Raw genomic sequence first — 25,535 nt, forward strand, 5'->3', positions numbered from 1 at the left:
GGATTGGTTTAACCCTCATTTTGTGCCAAGTGTCCAATTATAACAACAAAAACAATCTTGCATTTGAAGCATTGTTAACCCTCAACAATGCTCCTGCTCATCCAACCATCCTTGATGACATGCACCCCAACAGCAAACTGGTGTTTGTACATGTGCACCCCATCCCTACACAAACACCATCTCATTGCTGCAACCCATGGATCAGGGGTAATTGTAAGAAGTCTCACAACACCAGGTTAAAGTCCAACAGGTTTATTTGGAATCACGAGCTTTCGGAGTGCTGCTCCTGCATCAGATGAAGCACCTCCACATCAGGGGTAGTTGTGTCATTTAAGGCCTACTGTCTTAGGCACACATTCACCCAGACCATCAGGGTAAATGAGAAGGAAGGTGGGCCAACAGGAATTCTGGGAGGGCTTCAACATTTATCATGCATTTAAGAACATAGGTGACGAATGGAATGAAGTTGCATAATCTAACTTGCATGGTGTTTGGAGAAAATGGTGTCCTGAGTTTGTATATGACTCCCAAGACTCATATCCATATGAATTAGGAGCAGGGGTAGGCCACCAAGCCTGCTCCACCATGACTGATCGGATGGCAACCTTAATCCCACATTAATCCCACATTCCTGCCTATCCCCATTAATGTTTACTCCCTGGTTAATCCAGAATCTATCTAGCTCTACCTTAAAAATATACATGCATGTTCTCTCAGGTTTTGCCTGTTCGAGCCAAAATTTGCATCATTCTCTAGTTTCTCACACCTCCCCATAGACTCTGAACCCAACTTCCTTTCTATTTTGACAGATCTTAATGGTTTGCCTCAATTAGAATCCCCCTCTCCTTGAAATCTACCTTCATCATCTGCTTTCATCAAAAAACAACCCTTGATCCTCCGTCTTGCAAATCACAAACCCAACGAACAACCTTTTCCTTTTTAAGTCCTTGGACATGTTGACTCCCAATTGCATGTCCCTCTGGAACTCCATGTTTGAATTGCTCTGATCAGGTTTCCACTCTCTGCTACAGCACTGCGATGGTTCTTGTCAAAGTTGCATGGTATCCAGTGCAATTGGAACAAAGATGAACTATTCTTCATCCTTCTGGATCCCTCTGCAGCCTTAGTTGATATCATTCTTTCTCCAGTCATGTCTGGATGGTACTACATACACGTGCCTGCTTCCACTCTGAAGTCAACGAGCCACAGTATCACCTGCAATTGCTTCTCTTTCCACTACTGTCCCATTAGCTCTCTAAATTGAAGGTCATTCTAGTTTTTGTCCTACTTCACCCCAAATCCTATCCATTTATCATGTCTATAGTCACTGACCTGCACTGGCTCCCAGTTAAGCAATGCTTGATTTTAAAATTGTCAACCTTATTTTCAAAACCCGTCCATCTTGCACACCACCACCCCCCACCCCAGCCAAAATCTTCTGAGATACCTGCACTCCTCCAATTCTCATCCTGAACACCCTCCATTATTGCTTCACAACAGACAATCTTTAGCTGCCATTGCCCTAATTCCCTAAACCTCCCCACCCCTTTCGCCACTCCTTAAAACTTGCTTCTTTGACCAAGCTGTTGGTCGTCTTCCCGAACATGTAGTTTGGTGTCAAACCTTAGGACACTTGCCACTCAAGGGAAGCGGTGGCATAGTGGTAATGTCACTGGACTAGTAGTCCTGAGGGCAATGCCCTAGGGAACCAGGGTTTCAAATCCCACCACTGCAGATGGTGAAATTTAAAATTAAAATTCTTTTGATGACCGTGAAACCATTGTTGTGAAAAAAACCCGACCTGGTTCACTAACGTCCATTAGGGAAATAAATCTGCTATCCTTGCACGAAGGTCTGGCCTGCATGTGACTCCAGATCCACAGATGGACTCTTAACTGTCCCCTCAAGGGCAATTAGGAATGGGCAATAAATGCTGGCCCAGCCAGCAACACCCATCCAGGTCTCATGAACGAATGAAAAAAAAATTAAAGGCACAAATATAAATACAAGCAGTTAAGGAATTCCTTTATTTGTTTGAAAATTGGAACTGGCTCCTTGGACTTCAGTCTTACTCAACTGGATAATTTTGGCTTCAATCAACTTCCGATTCCTGTATAAACTACCCCAACTAATGAGGAAATGTATGATGGCACTCAATCCCACATGAGACACAGAATATGCACAATTAAAAATGATACAGCAACACCATCATCTCAAACTGAGCATCTTCGTTAGAGGAACAATAGGTTGAACTGGCAACACTGAATATACTTAACCTGCAGCGTGAAAAGTTCAGCGATCTCCATTTTAAAGACAAGCAGGTATAGTTTGGAGAGACTGGACAAAACAGCAAGGAAACTAATTCTGGAAGCAGTGTTGGCAAGGATACAACGACAGACATGTGCACCAAGACTGCCATAATTTTATTCTCAGTGATAAAGACATTCCATAAATGGGATACAGATCAATACATGAACCCGCATTGCTCTACTGCACAAAGGTTATAACTAAATACAGCTACAACAGCACAAATCCCTATTGAATAGACTCAACCACAATGTTTTAAATCTTGGAAAAACAATCTGTAAAGTCCCTTTGTTTAGGTAAAATCCCACAAACTAAAATTTAGATACCAAATGTATGCAAACAATGATTAGACAAAGGAATATTTTAATAATTAACCAGAAATTTGGGTATAAAAAGACTTGAATACAAAACATTTACATTTTTATTGCCAAATAAACACTATAAAAACATTATATGCCCCTTCTGTATAGAAGCAAAGGATTCAGACCCAAATGATGAGTAATCAGAAAGTTAGATGCTAAAAATAAGCTTGAAGGAACATTCACTTCAGCAAAGCACTGATGGATTGTAAGACTGGCTTAAGGTGAGTGTAAAGGTGAGGCACAGGGCTCTGGTGCTGAGAAACTACTCGAGGTTTGAGGCTGATAGAACAGATTCACAAAAGTAAAATGCACTTCACCCTATTCTGAGGTCAACCATAAAAAGCAGCAGGCTTGAGGCATTTTTTAAAAAAATGTCAATGAGAATTTTCAGTAACGTGAGCAGCAAAACAAAAAAATTAATAATTTCCAAAAGCTTGAAAAATTGTGTTTGAGATACACTGGTATCAACTGTTTGGTAACTGAAAAGTGATGTGTGCTTTAAATGACTATCAAACTAATAATCAGTACAAGTTAAAAGCATATTCTCTTAAGCACAGAAAGATTTGCCACCATTTTATGTTAGCAGTGAATGTTCTCCAACATTGATAGGTGAGCTATTTTCAAAACCCTCAGTGCCTAATTTTAATCTCAAGTCACTTAAAAGGTCCCTGCTAAAACCAGCATTACAGCATCAAGGCTCATGTACTCTGCAAAACCAGTCCTGAAAATGGCTGGAATTGGAAAGCTATGGCTGTTTTCAATAATCTTCTGTTTTTATTTGGTGATATTTATGCTCATGGATACAGGTAAAGAGTAGGGAGACGCTATTGCATTTCAGACACCTGATGTCAATATTAACTTGCAGGTGAAGTTCAGCGCTAGAGAGTGAGGATCCCTCTAATCTATCCCGACAACATCCTCAAATCGCCTTCTGCGATAACGTGACATTTCCATTTCTCACACCAACTAGCTTTGTGGCTGGCGAATGGACTTTCGATTTAAATGGCAGCAGGTAATGAATTAGAAGGAAAAGAAGAGGTTTCCCTATCTAAGCGCTCCAACCTCAAAAGGCTCCCCTTTTACAAGCCTCAGACTAAGGAGGGTGTGCGTCCTTTAGTCTGAGCTGTATTCAAAACCAAAGCTCAAGGAAGTGTGGCAAAGGTGCTCAGTCACCCTGTCCAGTGCTTCTCTGACCTGCTTCAGAAGATGGTGAAATAAGTGTTATACTCACTTCAACAAATTAACTTGTTCACAAGTTTTGAAACAAAAAGCAAACAGCTGAAGACAGGAAAAGGCAGAGTGCAACTAAAGCCAATGGATGAGAATGAGGTGAAAAAAACATCAGTGACCAAGTCAAAACTGTCAAAGTAAAACTTCAGACATTAGGAGCGTTTAAGAGAATGAAAGTCGATTGATGAATCAGTTAGTGCAGTGTGCAAGAATTTTGTTTTGCATTCTACAGAACTAATTTTTCTTTTAAAAGCCAAAACACTGACTCAGTTTCCCTGTTAGCACAAATTAGTAATTAAATAATTACAAATTAAATATCCAATAGACAATGGAAGACTTTAAGTCAGCAACATTTATGGAACCCAATACCTTGAATAATGCTAGAATATTAGTGATTTCACTTTCAAAGAGTTTTCAAACAGTAACCCAGTCCATCCTCTCCTGAGCACAGGATATTACACTGCTGGGTTTTTTATGGTCTTAGTGTTAACCAAACTGATGAACTTTGCAAGCTTTCGCTTCCAGAGAATTTAATTGCTAGCTTGAGGTCATCAACTACCCACAGTTTCCTGTCTGGTTTAAATAATTGGAAATCCAGTATCACCACCAGGCTAGCCACACTGTACAAGAGTGAACAAGGACAGCCCAATCAAAATGCTGGGTCTAATTTACACAGAAAAACTCAGTGCATTAACTTACTTTGGCCAAGTTTCATTCTGGATGAAGCAGTTGATGAGCAAGCCTGCTTCTGGATAGTCAACTTCTAAACCATCCTGGCAGCTGGCACTTGTCTGTCTCACTTCTCCACCCCCTCCCCCTTGCAGGGACTACCATGCCAAAGGTAGATGCAAGTGACATGCAGAGAGTCAAGATGTGGGAGGCATCAGCTGGAAGTTGGGAACGAGACCAGAGAGATGTCCATGGCTGAGGTCCTTGCATGGAGAATGTTAGAAAGTTAAGCAGCTGTTGTAGAAGCTGTATTTTCATCTGGTGGCATCAACATTCAGTGGGGTATGGTGGGTTCTTGTGCTCTGGTCAAGTGGGTAGTCACAATGCTCCTACACACTTAATGACCATGCTACTGGTGAGGAGAATAGTTGTGTCACCTCCAAGGGGGCATTAGGCAGCAGGATCCCTTTGCATCCAGGACACTCCAAGGCAACAAATTGACAACAGGAGTTCAGAACCAAGTCAACCTTGTACAGCAGACCAGGCAATGGGATGACTAAGCTAGGCCTCGTCATCAGGGGCTGCGTTTCTTTTCACTTGGCTTTGGAAAATCCTGCCAAGCCACGGTCCTAATGGGCAAGGTGATCCTCACTGGAAAAAACAGCACTAAGCTCACCAGAAATCTGCTCTGTCAAACTCTGGAGTTTAGAAACTCTGCTCCACACACCTCAGGGTCCTTGAGCAGTGTTTGGGTCAATCTGTACAAAGAGCATGTAACTCCATAGTGGGCAAACACAAACCAAGCCAACTATGGAGCATGGTAGTAATTCAGAATTTAAGATTGGTGATGGGTTTCTACACTGTCTAACTGGAGGGGGGGGGGGGGGATGGAGTCACTGACTATGCCTATGTGTCCTTTGGGTTTTTACTGTTGTAACTGGATTCTAGCTGGCATCGTCAGACACAGACTGTAGCACAGTGAGGCAGTCTTCAACAACACTGGTTTTAAACATCAACCTGATGAGGGCCACCTGCAGGAGCCTTCACTCGCTCTGCAACCAGGAACCTTCGGATAAGCTTTTCACAGCAACAACAATAATCCCACATGAGCACTTTACACAAGACGTGAATTAACCCATTACTTTTGTAATTTCAAACCATCCACTGCCAGGAACTTGCAGGTGAGTGCACACAAGACACCTAACCAACAGCTTCTAACAGGAGAGTCACAATTCAACACTGCAAACATGACAGACAGGACAGCCGCTGATCAGAGTTAACCGTAACATTTCTCATATCCACCAAAAATGGAGCAACAACAACAGCTTTCAGAAAAAAAATGTTTTAGACAAAGCTTTGCTCGAAATTAGTTGAAAAATAATGTTACTGAATAAATAAGACCAGAACGCTAGTGATTACGTGTGGGACAGTGAGAGGCTTTAGGAGTGGCGATCTAGTATAGTGAGATAGTGAGAGGGTAGAGGTGCAAGAGTCCTAGTGCATCAAGCCTTGGAGCAGTAAAGCACGTGTATACAATTCCAAATATAACCAGCTGGCAGGGATGGCACACATCAGTGGAAATCTGTAACCAAGTGGACCTGAGAGAGCATCAACAGAAACTGGTCATCCAATCACTGGTGTACTGGCCATTAAGACAAATTAAAAGCTGCAGACATTTATGTTTCCACTGTTAACACAAAATGCAAACACATCTTGTCTGCTTAGACACATATATAGAAAAATATATTCCACTTCATATATCTGCGAAAAAATACTGTTGATTCCTGATCAAATTTTCCAAAATATTTTCTTCTTGTAAAGAACGTAAGCAATAAAAACCCAGATGGTGGTAGCAAGGAGGTTCTGGGTTAAGTGTTCGCCATGCGAACGGTCGTTGAACATTTTCCACCTGAAAGGGAAGTAATGCTCAAACACCTCGTGTCCAACATAGAGCAGAATGGAGTTCATCCCTAGAGAGATTGGGGGAAATAAAAATTATCAATCCTACAAACAGTCCACAGCGGAGAGCGTTCTAACTATAACTGGCCCAAGCTGCTGCCACCCAGAAGACACTGAGTTTAGACAGTTAACCTATACTACATTGAAGCTTGGTGATCAAACAACTGGATCTGAAATGGTTTAATCTGGATCTGCAACATCAGAGCCGTGCCAAGCTGAGGCACAATGGTAAGTCAAGTTGCCACTCATCCTAGACTGATGATTTAAGAGACTGTGATCTCACAATTGGAATCTCTGGGTATCTGCCCCAGGCTCTCCCTGCCCTACCCACTTTATTGGGCAACACAATAGCACAGTGGTTAGCACTGCTGCCTCACAGCGCCAGGGAATTGGGTTCAATTCCGGCCTGGGGTGACTGTGTGGAGTTTACACGTTCTCCCAGTGTCTGCATTTCCCCCAGGTGTTCTGGTTTCCTCCCAAAGCTGTGCAGGTTAGGTGGATTGGCCATGGTAAATGCACTGGGTTATGGGCAATGGGGGGGTTGGGCCAGGGTTAAGATGCTCTTTCAGAGAGTCGGTGCAAACTCAGTGGGCCGAATGGCCTTCTCCTGCACTGCACAGACTCTATCTTCTAAAGATGCAACTTTTCCTCTTGGTTTCCTATTGGTATAGTCATGCACCTCCATAACAGAACCAAATGTACCCCAGTGGCCAGTAAAAATGGACCCCAGCAACTGAGAAAACATATGTGGCTCACTTGCATAAATAGCCATTAATGTCCGGATTCTCAGTCAAATACTATTTCCCTTTCTTGATCTCTAATAGGCGACGAGAGAACATTAGAGGGAGAAACATTGCAGAATTTTTGGAACAAGCAGCGCTCCCAGAGAGGAGGACATGGCAGAGGGAAGGCAAAGGCAACTGGATCAACCCAATGCCAAGTGCTGTGCAGCATCACAGGCAAAAATGAATTCACACTGACCCACTCTCACCTCAAGGGGTATCTGCGGGGAAGAAGCGTGGGTGAAAATTCACAGGAAAGAACCAAAATTCCTCCAGTACACCCTACTTAAAAATACCAAGAGCTGGGACAGCAAGGAGAAATGGCCTCTTCTGATCACTGTTAACAGGCTTGTGTGATCATCATACCCTCCCCCAACTGAAGATTTCCTTTTGGGAACAGGAGGGAGAAGAGTGAATGATGCAGTGGCAAAAAACCCTGTAATTATGGGAGAGGAATTGTCCTTACCTGGATAGAAGAAGGGAGCTCCAGACCAGTACTTCTTTATATCCACCATAAAATAGATCAGCAAGAGAAGAACATAAGCAAAAGAACTTAATGTTGTAACGTAAGAGATGGACCTGTTTGTGGAAGATAAAAGCAAGCGAAAAGTCAGTGACAGATACCACTCCAATAAATCAACACTTACCCTGCGTGGACATGTTAACACAACAAGGGCTCAATTTACTTTGCTCGTCATCTCGGAACACAAAGCGAAGAGACATAGGATTGTGGATCAGGTGTGAATCAGGATATTTTGGTTCAAACTGAGGGGATGTGACAAGTGTTCAAATGAATGAGGGTTTTCTCATAGCCTCAAAAAAGGTCAGAGTTGAAGAGGAGGGTATTGTTATATCTTAATTCTGCCCTCAAACCATGTAGAAAAATATTGATAGGCAAATCACATTACAAATGAAAGACATCCATTTTTAGAAGTTTCAAACTTAGTAGGATGAGTAAGGATCCACACAGTTTGTGCACTTAACTCCCAGCAATATTATCCATGAGCTTTAGTGCTGTGTCTCGCTTTATCCCATTACCACCCTGGACTCCATCCCTCTGTCATGTCATCTGATACAAAATTGTGCCAGAGTCAAAAGGTTTACAGCCCAATTTGCTTGCCTCCTTCCTCTATCCTACTGAAGTGCCATGGGCCTATTCCACGCTCCATCTCTTCACCTCTTCCCCTGATGTCTCAAGCTTAGTTTAGGATCTAAACGGGGATGGAAATTAAGGGCGGAATTTTACCAGCACGTCCGCCCGAGGTTCGTACGATCCCGCCTGAGACCAACAGAGAATGCCGTTCTCAGAGCCTCGCCCGGCCCAGAATCGGGGCGGGCGTGCCGGTAAAATTCCAGTGTAAGTTTCAAATACATCAATGCTAAACTCCCAGTCCCTTAATTTGAAAATCACCACCAAATACTTCTCCCTCGATCCAACTGTCCACCTGCTTCCATAACATCTTCCACCTCCATCCCTTGCTCATCCTCACTGACACTGCTCATCTACATCTGGCACCCTCCACCTGAACTTCTTGCTGGCGACTTGGGTTCAACACTACAAAGGTCCAACTATCCAGAACTCTTGTTTGAAACTTTTCCTTCCTAAAATCTTGCTCGTCTCCCGATCCTACCACTCGCTTAAGACAATGAATGCCAAAATTCTGATCCTTCTCATCAAACCTTAATGCGCTTGCAGTTCTATATCCCTGCCTGCTATTCTAATGATGATCCAGTTACATAACACTCCCTGACACACTACCAGTAGAGATGGTGGTACAGTGGTATTGTTGATGGATTAGAATTCCAGAAACCCAGGGTAATGCTCTGGGGACCGGGGTTCAAATCCCACCACTGCAGATGCTGAAATTTGAAAAAAATCTATGATGATCATGAAATCATTGTCAATTGTCGTGAAAACCCATCTGGTTCACTAATGTCCTTTAGGGAAGGAAATCTGCCGTCCTTACCTGGTCTGGCCGACATATGACTCCAGACCCACAGTAATGTGGGTGACTCTTAAATACTCTCAGGGATGGACAATAAATGCTGACCCAGCCAGCGACACCCACATCCCATGAACAAAGAAAAACAGAAATTGCACTTTCGCCTAGCAGTTCTTCATTGGGAACAATATTACTCCAGGATTCATTAAAAAAAATACCTTTATATAGCTCATCGCACACAAACTCATCACGACCTCTTTGCACTGCTGGGAATAAATCCCTCACTACAGATTTCTGAAGCAGATCTTTTGCAGACAGTAGGACAAACAAGTCACTCAAAAAACTGCAATTCTGCTACGAAACATCCATTTCAGACAGGTGGTCAGATTGCACGGGGCTCGTGGCAACATTTGCAGCATTGAACTGCCTGCAGTGCTGGGCAAAATCACTCGTTTAATGTGACAACGTACGTACCATAAATTCTTATTGACTGGAATGAAACCGTGATCTTTAGAACATTTTGTAAGGATGGCTGAAATAGTACCCTAGGGTTAACAAAGAGATCAAGAGATTAGACAATCAAGAAACACTTCACCAGCACAAGGTTCTTTACTTGATCTACCAAAGGTTTTTCTCTCAAATTCACTCACTAGTAATATGCTCCAAATGAAAAATCTCAGCGCAATCTGCTTATTTTGACCTCTGTAAATAATGAAAATCTTCCCAGCCTGTAGAGAAAGAAAATCACATTGAAATATTTATTTCTTGATGTTGTAATTTTGAGGTTTGACATGTATTGAAAAAAGGCATTGGGTGGATACAGCTTCTGATTCCTGTACTTAACCACGGGACTAGCTATGTTCAGTGTCATTCCAACACTATAATGGTGACTACGCTTCAACAGTAGTTAAACATTTTGGGATGTCCCAAATATAATGAAAGGTGCTTTATAAACTCAAGTTATTCTTTGTTTCTAAGCCCAGAATGTGCAAGTGTGCAACTTTGCACAAAACTATTTGAAAACAAATCAAAGCCGCTTCAAAACTTTCTTGGAAGCATACAAAAGGGAGGAGGAGAATGGACCTGTTAACAAAATCCCAATCACTAGAAATATCTACCCTCCAGCAGCCTGTCTCAAAATTCAATCCATTCACTGGCAGCAACATGGGGTTTGCATGAACCGAGGGGAATGTAGTTCCACTCGACCTTTCCATGACAGAATACAACAGAGCTCAATCCTTCACCCCAGTTCCTCAGACAGTAATGACAGAATGGTGTTTGGGTCCCAAACAAGAACCCCAAGGTATATTATGAAGCCAGACCAGACCTGAACAATTTTGCTAATTGGCATAAATATACGAGGCTAGGATGTTTCGCTCCAGGCATGACAAAGTAGGTATCTTCTATAGTAAAACAAACTTTTTAAAAAATAACAGTTTAATTTTTTTTATTATTCAATCGTGGCACATGGCATCGCTGGCTGGCCTGCAACTCTAACAAATGAATCAGCTTAACCGTCGACAGTTGAACAATATTTAAAAATGGAAGGTAACAACTTTACTTTCTAGCTTACCCCTGTTCTAGTTCCAATTACACCCCATTCATGCATAAATCGAATCCACTTTTAAATAAATACAACTAGCCAACCCAGGTTTCCTTGCTATAATAGGTGTAGACAGTCGTGAAGCTTTCAGAGTGTGATGGAGTTCCAGAAGCCTGCAAATTCCTTCTGACTTCAACCAGGCTTCAACTGCAACCGACCCATTTTCTCCAAAAGCTGTTTTACAGCAGCTTGTACAAGCCTCTGTCCTCAAACAATTCCCAGCTAAAAACTGAAAAGCTGTTTTCTTGCCTACAGACCTAGCTCCTCCCAGTAACCACATTATCACATGTCCCTGTCAATCAACCTAATCAAAAACCCTAGGAGAAATCAGCTATAAACAAAAATCTATACGCTCCCTCCTAAGTAAACACGATGTGGCTAAAATGAGTAATTTTCCTGCTTTCCCAGCATCTGAGCTAAATGTTTTCCAGACACACCGACTGCCTGCAGAATAGAGCTGAACCTGTAAACAGACCCCTTAAGCATGAAACATATATCTATAGCAATAGCACAGTTATCACAGTAGTTTATATATTTCAATGGGAGCAGTATATTCACATCTCATGACAACTTATAGGTACATACTGTTTAAAGACCCTCACTGTTGCTCAGTGACTGTTACCTGTAGTCCCAGAAATGCCATCACAATCGAGTTGATTAGTCCCAGCAAGTTCTCAGGATCAAATGGCACTGTAGTGTGATAAAGTATCTTCAAAATAAAAATAATTGAAAGTTTACTTCATCTCAATCATAAAATGCAAAACTATTTTAAAACAGAAGGAACAGGCTTCATAAAACTGTTTAATTCAAAGAACATAATCCTGACAGGAAAAGAGAAGAATGGCAAACATTTCTTCATTTGAATTTATTTAGACTCAGGTCGTGTTGAAATGGTTTGTTGGGTTATGATGTTCCTCTGATAACTCAAACCTTCGTAGTCATTCTCTGGGAGACTTGTGGGTTATATGTGAACACAAGGGAGATCAAAAAACTACCTTTGTACATGGGGCTGATTCCCCTCATTAGCTCCAGTCAGTGTATAATCTCTTGGCCCCTTGAAGGCTGCCTCTTCCATAACACATTTTTCACCATGTATTTTGAACAATCCCGAGGTTTTAATTCGTTCAGGAGTTAATTAGCCATGTTCACTATAAAGAGGGTTGGTCGTATTAATACGGGTTTATAAAATGCTACATTTCTCCCAACACTCGGGGGGGGGGGGGGGGAGGAGGAGAGAGAGAGAGAGAGAGAGAGAGAGATAAACAGCAACACAAAAAGATTCAAACTGGTTCAGGCACAAGAAAAAAGTGATCGTTTTCAGTTCAGTCAGAAGTGATATTGCTATTGTAACGGTTTCAAGTACACACAAAAACATTTTGACCCTCCATTATTGGGAGTCACCAGATTTCCAGGGAGACGTTGTAAGGAAAAGGTAGGAATGGGCAGCCACGCAAATAGAACTGTAATACTAGGCTCATTTGCAGTAGAGCTTATAATTTCAACAACAAGAAGTTACCTACCTTGAACAGCACAGCATCCACAGGCACACTTTTTCCAGTAAGAACCGCTCGCCCCCCACCGCCGCCCCTGTACATTATTTGATTGATGCATTGACACATGGACCGATTATTCTCTGTACAGTTATTCTACAAAATGTCTGGAATGCGTCTTCTCAGAGTCATAGAGATTTACAGCATGGAAACATGCCCTTCGGCCCAACTTGTCCATGCCACCTTTTTTTTTTTAAAGCTAGTCCCAACTGCACGCATTTGGTCCATATCCCTCTATACCCATCTTACCCATGTCTTGCAAGATTTGACCACAGCCAGAAGTGGATAGTTGCACTGAAATAGGTCATATCCTTTCCTTCTGCATTACAACAGGGACTGAACAGTTGGTTGCTCTGGGTTTCAGATTCAATACATGATCATTTTTAATCACCATTGCAAAATTACCCAATAAGTTAATGATGCAGTTTAGTTTGACCAGTCCTTTACAGCCGACAAACAAAGAGACACAAATTACCAACAGCTCCATTACTTCCTTTCAGGATGCTGTAAAGGAGTTTCATTTTGAACATTTTGAGCTTTAACTACACATCTATTTAGTATTGCAGCTCATTGTGATATCAATCTCAAAACCGTGCCCTCGTGCGAAATGGACATTTTCAGTCAGCACACTGGACTAACAGGGATACAGGCGCTGATCTTTCACTGCAGTGATCTACTAGTCTCAGCCACACTGGGAAGAGGTCAACAGAAAACAATTACATGCCACTTAAAGCCCGATCTGCAATAGGAATTGAAATATCAGCGGCTGAAGGCGTAACCAAGGATGAGCAAGAGGGGAGCTGAGAGGGGGAAACTAAAGATGGTAGCACCAGGTCACTCAGCCTCGATGCTGTTTGATATTGAGCTGTCTTCTCCCATTGTAAAAGAGTTGTTTCTCCCTGTTGGGAGCTTCTTACCTTCTTTCCGGATTTAATTATCGGGAAACCAATGTCTGAAAAACCCATCTGGTTCACTAATGTCCTTTAGGGAAGGAAATCTGTTGTCCTTACCTGGTCTGGCCTACATGTGACTCCGGAGCCACAGCAATGTGGTTGACTCTCAACTGCCCTCTGAAATGGCCTAGCAAACCACTCAGTTTCAAGGGAAACTAGGGATGGGCAATAAATGCTGGCCTAGCCAGCGACGTCCATGTCCCACGAATAAACAATTCAGCAAAACAGTGAATTGCACCCCACCACCATTGAAAACAAGGCCTCTGCTTTCCAACTCAAACAAAAGTAACCACAAAAATGAAACACTTCATTACACAAAAGGAGAAAAAAAAAACACATTTATAGGACACCAACTAAGAGTAAAATTCAGCAGCTCTTTACCTTGCAAGAAGGGTGTTGATAAATGTGCTTTTCTCCAAAGAGCCACCGATCAACGTACCCTGCTGCTCCTCCAGTACAATTAGCAAACTGCCCAAAGTTTCCAATTCCGCCAGGACCGAGGTAACCTCTAATAAGCAAATAAATTACATTTATTACAATTACATTTTGACAAGAGATTTGATGAGAGGAAAAGAAGAACAGCACAAGTGGCATTGGATGGCCCAGCAGAGGAAGCTAGAAAGGCCACCTGTTCAAATCCTGGGCCAAGCTAAGCGTGCTGGTCTCAGGCAGGGCAGGGATGGGGGCCAATGGAATCAGTTCTTGTGCTACTGGTATGGAAAGGGATGCCCTGGGTTTCCATTCCTTTGGCACATTAAGAGAGAGATGCATCAAACTTTACTTTTAAAGTAAAAGTAAAGTTAATTTATTAGTCACAAGTAAGGCTTACATTAATGCTGCAATGAAGTTACTGTGAAATTCCCCTCGTCGCCATACTCGGGCGCCTGTTCGGGTCAATGCACCTAACCAGCACATCTTTCAGACTGTGGGAGGAAACCGGAGCACCCGGAGGAAACCCACGCAGACATGGGGAGAAAGTGCAAACTCCACACAGACAGTAACCCAAGCCAGGAATCGAACCTGGGTCCCTGGGACCCAGCAGCAGTGCTAACCACTGTGCCACCCTTTTCATATTAGAAATTTGTTCCAAAGCATTTTACAACTAATTCAGTACTTTTGAAATCACTGTAGTAATTTAGCCAGAATGGCATTCAATTTTTGAAACAGTAATGCACTACTCAGGGCAACTTGGAATTTGTTACAATTATGAGGTCTACAAGGGTATGATGTGTTGGGACTGTGTCTTTCAGGTAAAATGAAGGGGGGTCAGGTGACATGTTCTGAAGTTTGCCTGACAGCAAACCTGGGTGGATGATTGTTAGAGATTACAGGGTGCCCAGGTTGTTTTAATGCGAGGGTGGCACAAGGTGTTTACACTTGGAGACAATAGCAGCAGCTTATGTACCAAAAGTGGTTAGAGTGCAAGTCTCCAAAGTCCCAAGAAGTGTTGAGAATGTTGAGTTGTAAACAGTTATGCCTTAAACTGTCCACTTACTTCCAAGATGAGAGAGAGGTGGGGGTCTCAAGGATTCAAGGATAGTTAATCCACATTTCTACCTGGATACAAGGCCCATGTGGTTCATGTTGCCATGAATGAGTTAGGATACAGAGTTTTGGATATCCTCAAATTTACAGAAGGTAGAATGTGGAGGCTGGTCAGCAGAACATTAGGATAATTAAGTCTGGAGAAAACGTAGGAATTAATAAAGCAGTCAGCAAACGTAGGAATTAATAAAGCAGTCAGCAGCAGAGGATCTGAAGCAGGTTTGGAGATGTGTGATGTCATGAAGCTGGAAACAAGTGGTCTTCGTGGCAGCAGTGGTGATTGAAAGTTCATCTTCGAGCCAAATCTGACACCAAGATCACAAGCAGACTGCTTCAGCCTTAGGCAGTCAGGGAGAAGGACCAAAGACAATGGCTTCAGTATTTCCAATATTTAACTGAAGAAAATGTCTGCTCATCCAGTACTGAATGTCAGAGAAGTAACCCAACAACTCTGATACTGTGGAAGGGTCGAGAGGTGCTGCTGAGGTAAAGCTGAATGCCGTCAGGGGAAACGTGGAAACTAATATTATAATTTCAGATGATGGTACCAAAGGACAGCACATGGATAAGAAATAGGAGGGGCCCCAAGGACAGATCCTTGGAGGACAAAGGTAAATGTACAGGAATGGGAGAATGGTGATTCTCTGGTTTCAATTAGATAAATAAGAATGGAACCAACAAAATGCAGTCCCATCTAATCTAACTGGATGATGATTTGGAGGAGGATAGTGTGATCAACTGTATCAAAGGCTGCAAACAGGTCAAAGGGAACTAGGAGGGACAATTTTCCTTCATCATAATTGCTTGGTTCCCATGTGTAACTTTGATAATAGCCATCCTATTACTGTGGAAGGGGCAGGACCCTGACTGGAAGGATTCAAACATGACGTTCTGGGGAAGATGGGCATGAATTTGGGAGGTGACATGTTCAAGATCTTTCCTCTCCAAAGAGTGGTTGAAGATGGGACAGTAGTTTGCCAGGACAGAGGGGTCAAGAATTGGTTTATTGAGATGAATGATGATGGCATGTCTGAAGCAGTGGGGGACAGATCTGAGGAGACAGAATTGGTAATAACGCCAGCTAACATGAGAGCTGGGAAGAGAAGCTGAGTACTTTGTTGGGAACAGATGCAAGGCAGCAGGATGGGGATCTCATGGACAAGAAAGGGCATGAGAGATAGGACAAACGAAGAATGAGCAATAAATGCCAGCAACATCCACGTTGTAAAAATGAATGTATTAAAAAAACCGGTTTAGTACGCTGAGCTTGTACATGGTCAACAATGAGAGAAACCAAACCCCGCTTGACCCATCAGCACTAGTGGAAGAATAATCCTCAAGAATCGAGAAGATATCTTAATTGGATGCAACCAATAGAAAGCACACCTACATGGAATCTTAAAAGCACAAAAATGCCCCAGGTCACTTCAGTTTATTCTTAAAAGGCGACAGTTGAATAGCAATGGCAGAACGACTGAAAATACATTCCCGCTCTACTCCCACCCATTCTACTCCCTCATGGCTTTCAAAATACCGTGGCACAATTCCAGGAAGTCTTATTAGTGTCAACAGATGGTGGTTTTGGAGGAACCACCTGCAGCCCCGAGACCTCCAGTTTGGAAAACGATGGCATGTGGCCATCTCGTTTCTCCCCTCACTGGGCACTAAATTCCCCCATTGGGAAATAAATCACTTGCTCTACTCAAGTAACCACAGGGAAATGAGGACTTACCGTGGGCAATCTGGCACAGGCAGCAGGAAAGTCAGACAAAGCCAGACACACTCCAACATCAGAATCAAGATCCACTGGGGCCAGTAGATCAAAACATCCCTGACTGGAGACCACCAGCTGTCCTACAAAAATAGAAAGCCAAATGTTGAAATAATGCAAGGTCATTTGTAGTTGCAGGGATCATGTCTCAATAACAGGAACTTTAAAAAGAAACCCATTGCAAAAATTCTAATTGATATGAAAAGTGTCCGAGGGTCTTTCAAGTTTGCAGCTTTCATCAGCCCTCACTTGCACTAAAGGAGCCAAACTAAAAGTTAATGCCAGTTCATCCAACATTAATCCAATAGAGGCTATTGTTCCCTCATAACTAATTCTTAAACCACATACACACAGCTTTGATGGAAAATAAGGCAAAGTACAAAGGACAGTGTTTTAAAAAAATATTTATTGATGGGATATGTGCATTTGCTGGCTAGGTTGGCATTTATTGCCCATTCTTAGTTATCCCAAGAAGGTAGTGGGTCACCTTGTAATGCTGGTTGAAACAACCAGCCCTTTGAAGTAGGCTAATAAAAGTCAACTTGGTTGGTGTGGGACAGGAATTACATACAGATCAAAACAGGCAAGAACTGCAGGTGCCATCCCCAAATGAATGAACCATTTGGGATTTCAGAAATATTATAAATTCATGGTCATTTTAATTAGCACCAACTCAATTTCCAGATTTCTCGTAAAATGGATTTCAAATTGGTGGAATTTGAAATGACGTTCTTTGGATTATTAATTCAGGCCTTGGTATTAACAATCCAGCAGCCACTACACGACTGCCCCCACATTACTCGCTGCTGCGTCAAGAGCAGAGGACAATTTACTGCAGCAAACCTTGTAACTTTATAATTTGGATTGCAGCAACTCCAGTGTAACACGAGTTCACTCTACGTTCCATAACCCATTATGCTGCATATCACAATGCAGCATAGTGGGTTATGCTATAGAACTACCACCAAAATTTAGCAGATGGAGTTTAATGTGGATAAATGAGGGTATCCATTTTGGCAGAAAAATAGAAAAGCAAATTACCTAAATGGAAAACAGATTCAAAATGTGTCCAGGCAGAGGGATCTGGGTGTCTATGTTCATGAATCACAGAAAGTCGGTATGCAAGTGCAGCATGTAATAAAGGCAAATGGGATGTTGGCATTTATTGCAAAAGGACTGGAGTATAAGAGTAGAGAAGTGTTGTTGCAAGTGTATAGAGTGTTGGTGAGACCACATCTGGAGTATTCTGTCCCGTTTTGATCTCCTTATTTGAAAAAGGATGTGGTGGCATTGGAGGCAGTTCAGAGAAGGTTCACCAGATTGATTCTGGGGATGAGGAGAGATTAAACAGTTTGGCCTCGTACTTGCTGGAGTTTAGAAAGATGAGAGGGGATCTGATCAAGGTATATAAAATTTTAAGAGACTGATAAACTAAATGTAGATGAAATGTTTCCTCTCAGAGCAATCTAGAACAAGAGGTCACAGATATTGGTTGCAAAGTGGTAGATTTAAAACTGAAATGAGGAAAAACTACTTCTCGCAGAGGGTGGTGCATTTGTGGAACTTGCTGCCCCATAGCACGGTGGAGTCTGAATTGTTAAATGGTTTCAAGAGGGAGATAGATGTATTTCCCATATAAAAAGGGAAAGAGGGATTATGGGGAACAGGTGGGGAGATGGATTTGAGACCAGGGAGAGATCAGCCATGATCTGAAGGCTCGAAGGGCTGAATTTGCCTACTTCTGCTCGTAATTCACATGTTCCTACTCTTGTGACTAGCAAGCAAATTATCAGGAGACAAGCTTAACGTCTGAAATTTGAACAGTGCTGAGTGCTCTAGGTTCCTCCAATACTCACTTGAGTACAAGCAGCATGCTTTGCGACACAAATACCACTACTGAGAAAATGCTAAGGTATCCCATCCCAAAATTGCACCATCCCTTGTCCTTAACAAGGACTCGTTACCAACTCCAAGCAGTTCATGGGCTAAATACTCTTCATGAACATTCATAATTTTGAAACACATACATACAAGTTAACAAAGAATGACAATTGTCTTTGTACAGAACTTAACACACTGCTGAAAGCGAAGAATGAAATATCACATTTATTCGACTGTGAACCTAGGTTGCAGAGAAACATATCAAAAGTTTCTTTACCAATGAGAGAACTTCAGGCCAGCATTTTCCACACAGCAGCTCCATGACAGCAACCACACCGTAGGTCAAACCCAGCCTCTGAAGTACACCAGGGATCCGCAGGGTATCCCAGGAAACTATGTGGAAGAGGAAAAAACAGAATCAGAAACAACTCTTCAGTCCATTGAGCCTGTACCTTCCACAGATGATTCCATCAACCGTTCATCCTCTTGAGAACAAGTTATAGATTTTTTTTTTAGCCCTAGCCCCTCTCAAAAAAGTCAAACTGTGTAAAATTGAGAGTATGCATTTCCCCTTTTATTTTACATAATTGATTGGCTAACTTTCAAACACAGATTCCTATCTGTCCTTTCAACATTCTTCCAACTAGATATTTATCCGGCTGATGACACAAAATATTCTGATCAACATGCTGCCTTCCTGAATCCCTATACAATCTATTTATCCATTACTCTTCAGGGGCGAGCTTGGGGTGTCAATGGTCACAATTCTACTATGGAAGCAGGGAGGAACACTTTAGTTTCTCCTGACTTCACATGGAATGAGATCTGGGGACACGGGCTCTAATTATGCTGCAACGGGGCTTCCTGAATTGGTCTTTTCTCAGTTTGCTCAGCTTCCCCTGCCCTGGCTCAACCCCAAAACACTGAATGCCTCGGGGAGGTTCACTTCTTCCATAAGACTCCTCCTGCTCAAAATCCCCCCAATTTCCCTCCGTGATGGTAGATAAAACCACTGTGCAGAGAGAATTCAATTAATTGCCTCAGAAGAAGGTTGCATTCTTGATGCTATCTTGATGCTATCTCCTGCAGTACTCTTGTGCACTCAAGGGGGATTGCATGTTGAAAGCTCATTTTATAAGTTGTATCAAACTTCCATAAAAACTATTCTCATTGAACATAATTCCCTGGTACCTCTAGGGGATTTTCATAGTAGCGTCATTGCAGTGCAAGTGTAAGCCTACTTGTGACACTAATAAATAAACAAATAAACAGATAAACTTAAACATTAAAAACTAAGAAGCTTTTAATGCACCAGTGTTCACAAAAATAATGTTCTGTCTAAATTCAATGCTAATTGGCAGCGTTAACCCACTGTCCCAAATGAGTAACTACAGGAACAGGAGGAGGTCGTTCAGTGCCTCCAACTTGATCCGCCACCATCGCAGTTTAACTCCACCAAGCTGCCTTGTTCCATGATCCTTTCATACCCTCAGCTGGCAAAATTAGTGAGCAATTAGGAGGCTGCCATGAAATGGAACCAAAGCAATGAAAATAAATTGTCATTGCATTAATCCTCAGCCTGCTGTGCTGCACCAACCTGGATTCACAAATCATCAAGTGAATCATTTTCAACAGACCTTTAATATTCTAGCAACTGTCGCTTGTGAGTGTAGAACTTGGAACATTGCTGAAAAGAACAACATGGTGCTGAAGGTTTTCATCTTGGATTCATCAGGACAAATGCAAGAATGCCACATTTCAAACAACAATTTATACCACGGGAGAAAGGGTGCCAGTTGATTGACTGAGGTGCTGTTGTATGGAAAGCAACAGGGAGCAATAGGCTCCAAAGCTCTTTGGTAATTCAAATGGCACAAGGCTTGAACATATTCCTTTTGTTTGCAGAAAGTAGACCCCTGAGTATGAACATATGCCACTTTAAGCAAGCGAGAATGAGTCACATTCTAAGCTCAACTGATTGCCGCCAATTATTGTTGACTTGCCAACCAATCAGCGCCATCTTCTTTTGTAGTAAAATTTATGATCGTTTGAACTTGAGATTCTTGCCCTTGTCTGGATGAGTGCAAAATGAAAAGCTTCAGCAACACGTCTCTCTTTTCAACAATATTCTGACAACTCATCAGGTTATAACTGTGTTCCGCGCCTCATTCAACAGAACTCTGGTCATGGCCAACTCAATTGGATACAAGAACTTTTAGGTCTTTGAAAATAATACATAAAAAAGGAGAAATCATCATTGTATTACAATGCTGTCAGGACCATTAGACAACCCCATTTATAGGAGAAAACTTAACATTGGCAGGGAAAATAAAAAAAGTACTAAGTGCTCTAGCATCTAATGCTCATCAGTCCCATTTGGAAAAAGTGGACAGAAAACAGCTTCTTGAAGACAAACCTGTGTCAAACGAGTGGGAAGCATTCAAGAAGACGAAGGTGGTTTAGGATAAATACGGTCCCACAAAGAAAAAGGGCATGACTCAAGTTTAGAGCCACCTGGATGTCAAACAGCTCACAGGATAAGATAAGCCAAAGGAGGTAAGTTTATATCAGACGCAAAGAGCTGAATACAGGAGTATAGAAAGCACAGGGGTGAAATGGAAGAAGAAATTAGGGAAGCAAGAAAGGACATGAAATATATTTCTAAGTAAAACGCAAGGAATCTTTACAAATACATAAAAAACAAGATAATGAAGGAAAGAGGAGGGCCGATTAGAGGCTAAAAAGGTAACTTTGTGCGTGGAAGCAGATAATGTGGTTCCACAGAGCTTAGTCCTTTCCTTTTCTTGACGTATATCAACATTTTAGGCTTAAATGTAGGGGGCATGATTAAGAAGTTTATAGATTAAATTGGCCACATGGTTGATAGTGAGGAAGAAAGCAGTAAGATATGAATAGACTTAGCAGGGGAGCAGGAAAGTAAGAAATAGAATTAAATCCAGAGAAGTGTGAGAGAATGCAACAGGATACACAATAAACGATAGGACTCGGAATTGCAGAGAGAAACAGAAATTTTGGAGTGCTTGCCCACAGATCCCTAAGGTAGCAGGACAGGTAGATAGGATGATTAAAGCGACATACGAGAAACTTATACTCTGCCTTGGTCAAGGAAGGTATAAGAGCAAAGAGGTTAGAACTGTATTAAACAGGGGTGAAATGGGATACATGGGGAGGTAGTAAATTGGATTAGACACTGGCTCAATGGAAGAAGCCAGAGAGTGGTTGTGGAGGATTGCTTCTCTGGGTGGAGGCCTGTGACTAGTGGTGTGCCGCAAGGATCGGTGTTGGGTCCATTGTTGTTTGTCATCTAGATCAATGATCTGGATAATAATGTGGTAAATTGGATCAGCAAGTTTGCTGATGATACAAAGATTGGAGGTGTAGTGGACAGTGAGGAAGGTTTTCAAAGCTTGCAGAGGGATTTGGACCAACTAGAAAAATGGGCTGAAAAATGGCAAATGGAATTTAACACAGACAAGTGTGAGATATTGCACATTGGAAAGACAAACCAAAGTAGAACGTACAGGGTAAACGGTGGGACTCTGAAGAGTGCAGTTGAACAGAGGGATCTGGGAATATAGGTACAGAATTCCCTAAAAGTGACGTCACAGGTGGATAGGGTCGTAAAGAGTGCCTTTGGTACATTGGCCTTTATAAATCGGAGTATCGAGTATCAAAGTTGGAGTGTTATGGTAAGGTTATATAAGGCATTGATGAGGCCGAATTTGGAGTATTGTGTACAGTTTTGGTCACCTAGTTACAGGAAGGATGTAAATAAGGTTGAAAGAGTGCAGAGAAGGTTCACAAGGAAGTTGCCGGGACTTGAGAAGCTGAGTTACAGAGAGAGATTGAATAGGTTGGGACTTTATTCCCTGGAGCGTAGAAGAATGAGGGGAGATTTGATAGAGGTGTATAAGATTTTGATGGGTGTAGATAGAGTGAATGCGAGCAGACTTTTTCCACTGAGGCTAGGGGAGAAAAAAACCAGAGGGCATGGGTTAAGGGTGAAAGGAGAAAGGTTTAAAGGGAACATTAGGGGGGGCTTCTTCATGCAGAGAGTGGTGGGAGTGTGGAATGAGCTGCCGGATAAAGTGGTAAATGCTTTTAACATTTAAGAAAAACTTGGACGGGTTCATGACTGAGAGGGGTGTGGAGGGATATGGTCCAAGTGCAGGTCAGTGGGACTAGGCAAAAAATGGTTCGGCACAAACAAGAAGGGCCAAAAGGCCTGTTTCTGAGCTGTAATTTTCTATGGTTTCTATGGTAAACACCTCGTGCATATTATTCTGGGCTCAGTATTACAAGGAGGATGTGAATACACTAGAGACGGTACACAAGAGTGTCATGAGAATGTTGCCAATTTCTCCTATGAGGAAATGATGAATAGACTGGTTTATTTTCTTAGCAAGAGGAGGCCGAGGGGAGATTTAATTTAAGTGTGTAAAGTTATGACAGACCTCCTTCCCTTAACAGAGAGGGGTTGCTAACCACAGGGAATAGATCGAAAAATAAATGAAAGGAGGATTGGAGGGGAGAAAGATCTTAACTCAAAGGGTGATAGGGGCCTGGAATTCACTTCCTGGAAAGGGTGGTAGAGACAGAAACCCCCATCAAATTTAAATATATACATTTGCATATGCACTCAGAAGTACCATAACCTGTAGGGTTACGGACCAACGGAAAGTGAGATTAAGCTGGATTGCTCTTAATCAACTTCCTTCTGTGTTTCCACGTATGCAGCAGATTCAGGAAACTGAATCCATCAAAATCATTCACAATTTCAACATACGTGAATTCACCTGCCTTCCGCTTCCATCCAAGCCATCCCTCAAGCATGTAACCAAGTGGTTACAGTACTGTACTAATAATTCAGAGGTTGGGAGTTCAACTTCCACCATTGGAAACTGAATTCAATGAATACTCGAGGGGCCAAAACACCACCACTGAAAACTTCCAGTTGTCATTCAAACTCGATTCAGCAAGTACTTCAGGGAAGGAAACAAACACCTCCCCCAAGTCTGGCTTATATGTGACTTCTGTCCCCCACTATATAGTTGACTTTTAATGCCCTCTTGGGCAATAAAAGGGACCATGCTCGGTTCATCAACAACACAGTAATTTTTTTTTGTAAAGAGGATCCAATTCTAAATTTAAATTTAAATTCCTTTTCAAAAGTGTACGCAATAAATCAGTTCATGTGTGCAAACCCATGTACCGGTACAGGAAAAAAGTAAAGTATATTTATTAGTCACAAGCAAGGCTGACATTAACACTGCAACGATGTTACTGTGAAAATCCCCTAATATATGAAGGGAGCTGGGAGCAGAGAATGCTATTAACTATTTCCCCCGATGTATGCCTCACAGTTCCACTGGAAAGTAACTAAATGAACACTGTAAATGGGAGGTTGCGAGACTGCAATGCTGAATGATTATCACTACTTAAAGAAAACAGATTAAACAGTCAGGCACGTGTCCAAATGAACACTTACGTGGCCCCTTGCAGTAGTTTGGGTTGATGATAAAGATCCCAAGTAGTACTAGGGCTGCAGTTCTCCAAGCAACTTTGCCCAGCAGTCTCCACCTGGAGCGGTTAGCCTGCAATGCTGGGTTCAGGGAGAGGGCAATAGATGTTCCCATGATAAACACAAACCTAGGGCATTTAAATCCAGAACGCTCTTGATTAAGCACATTCATACATTCAAAAGCAAAAAGCATGTCAACTTGTTTTTAAACTTGGCAACTATTTGAATTCTTCAGAAGTACAAATTATGTATTTTTAATTAAACTGCACAGGTGGTGTTTTTCCATTGTTTCAATTTAAATGAATGAAATTAATTAATTAAAAACAGCATCTTCTTTTATACATGTTTAAAGGTATACACTCCAGGCTTTCCTCTTAATTCAAAGTTGCTTAGCTAGCTTAGGATGGTACAATGGTTAGCACTGCTGCTGCACAGCGCCAGGGACCCGGGTTCAATTCTGGCCTTGGGTCTCTGTGTGGAGTTTACACGTTCTCCCCACATCTGCTTGGGTTTCCTTCGGGTGCTCCAGTTTCCTCCCACACTCCAAAGGTATGCGGGTTAGGTGGATTGGCCATGGTAAATTGCCCCTTAGTGTCAGGGAGATTAGTGGGGTAAATATATGGGGTTATGGGGATAGGACTTGGGTGGGATTGTTTCTTTCTGCACTGCAGGGATTCTATGATTCATGTTATTCGTTTAAATTGATTGAGTGGAAACCCATCTCCTGTGTAGCTACGGCATCATTTGTATTTCTGAAGAATTCAAATTGTTTCCAACATTCAAAATGGATGAATTCACTGGAAAAGCACATTAAAAATAAGTACATCAGTAAAACAAATCTCACTTTCACTTCATGTCAGTGCCAGCTATACCATTTTCTTTGCATCAACTTCTCCAGAGAAAGGTTTTACACAACTTCAGGACATTCCAAATTGAAATGTCGCCACAGTCCCAGATACCCACCCCTTTGAGAGTGAGCTGATGGTGGTGATTTAACCCTGAAGGTCACCACACCTTCAGCGAGGGGCAAGGTTGAGAAGGCGGGGCCCGAATGAATAACCTCAGCCAATGCAGGAATTGAACCTGTGCTGTTGGCATCGCTCCGCATCGCGAACCAGCCGTCCAACCAATTGAGCTAACTGGCCCCCTTGTCCCACAGCACTTTACAGCCAATGAAGTACATCGGAAAGTAGCCAGAAAGTAGGCAGGAAACATGGCAGTCTGTTTGCACTCGGCAAGCTCCCACAAGCATGACCAGAATCTATTTTTAGTGAGGCTGCTTGAGGAATCAATGTTGGCTGGAACGGAGGTGAACTCCCCTGCTCTTCTTCAAAACAGTGCCATCTTTAAAGTCCACCTGGGGCTTTGGCAGACAGCCACCTCTGAAAGGTGGCGTCTCTGACATGGCAGCACTTCCTCAGTATCATATTGAACTGTC

General features: G+C 42.2%; 1 protein-coding gene across 2 annotated transcripts in view; it reads right to left on the reverse strand.

The window, feature by feature from the left end:
• Nucleotides 1-2,402: 2,402 nt before the first annotated feature.
• Nucleotides 2,403-25,535, reverse strand: part of hgsnat (heparan-alpha-glucosaminide N-acetyltransferase) — a 41,687-nt gene continuing 18,554 nt past the window's right edge. Inside the window, exons 10-19 of one of the 2 annotated variants that reach the window (XR_013497481.1) lie at nt 24,065-24,225; nt 18,833-18,948; nt 16,636-16,757; nt 13,740-13,866; nt 11,478-11,564; nt 9,903-9,980; nt 9,727-9,797; nt 7,776-7,888; nt 5,087-6,538; nt 2,403-4,659 (exon numbers count right to left, since the gene is read on the reverse strand). Coding sequence is in view for 1 of the 2 variants with exons in the window: in XM_078209789.1 (XP_078065915.1) it covers nt 6,357-6,538; nt 7,776-7,888; nt 9,727-9,797; nt 9,903-9,980; nt 11,478-11,564; nt 13,740-13,866; nt 16,636-16,757; nt 18,833-18,948; nt 24,065-24,225 (1,057 nt within the window). In the remaining variant the exon portion in view is untranslated. Of the gene's footprint in view, nt 6,539-7,775; nt 7,889-9,726; nt 9,798-9,902; nt 9,981-11,477; nt 11,565-13,739; nt 13,867-16,635; nt 16,758-18,832; nt 18,949-24,064; nt 24,226-25,535 lie in introns of both variants that reach the window. The other variant, XM_078209789.1, reaches the window with a different exon arrangement.

Source organism: Mustelus asterias, chromosome 1, assembly GCF_964213995.1.
Source record: "Mustelus asterias chromosome 1, sMusAst1.hap1.1, whole genome shotgun sequence".
Taxonomy (NCBI): domain Eukaryota; kingdom Metazoa; phylum Chordata; class Chondrichthyes; order Carcharhiniformes; family Triakidae; genus Mustelus; species Mustelus asterias.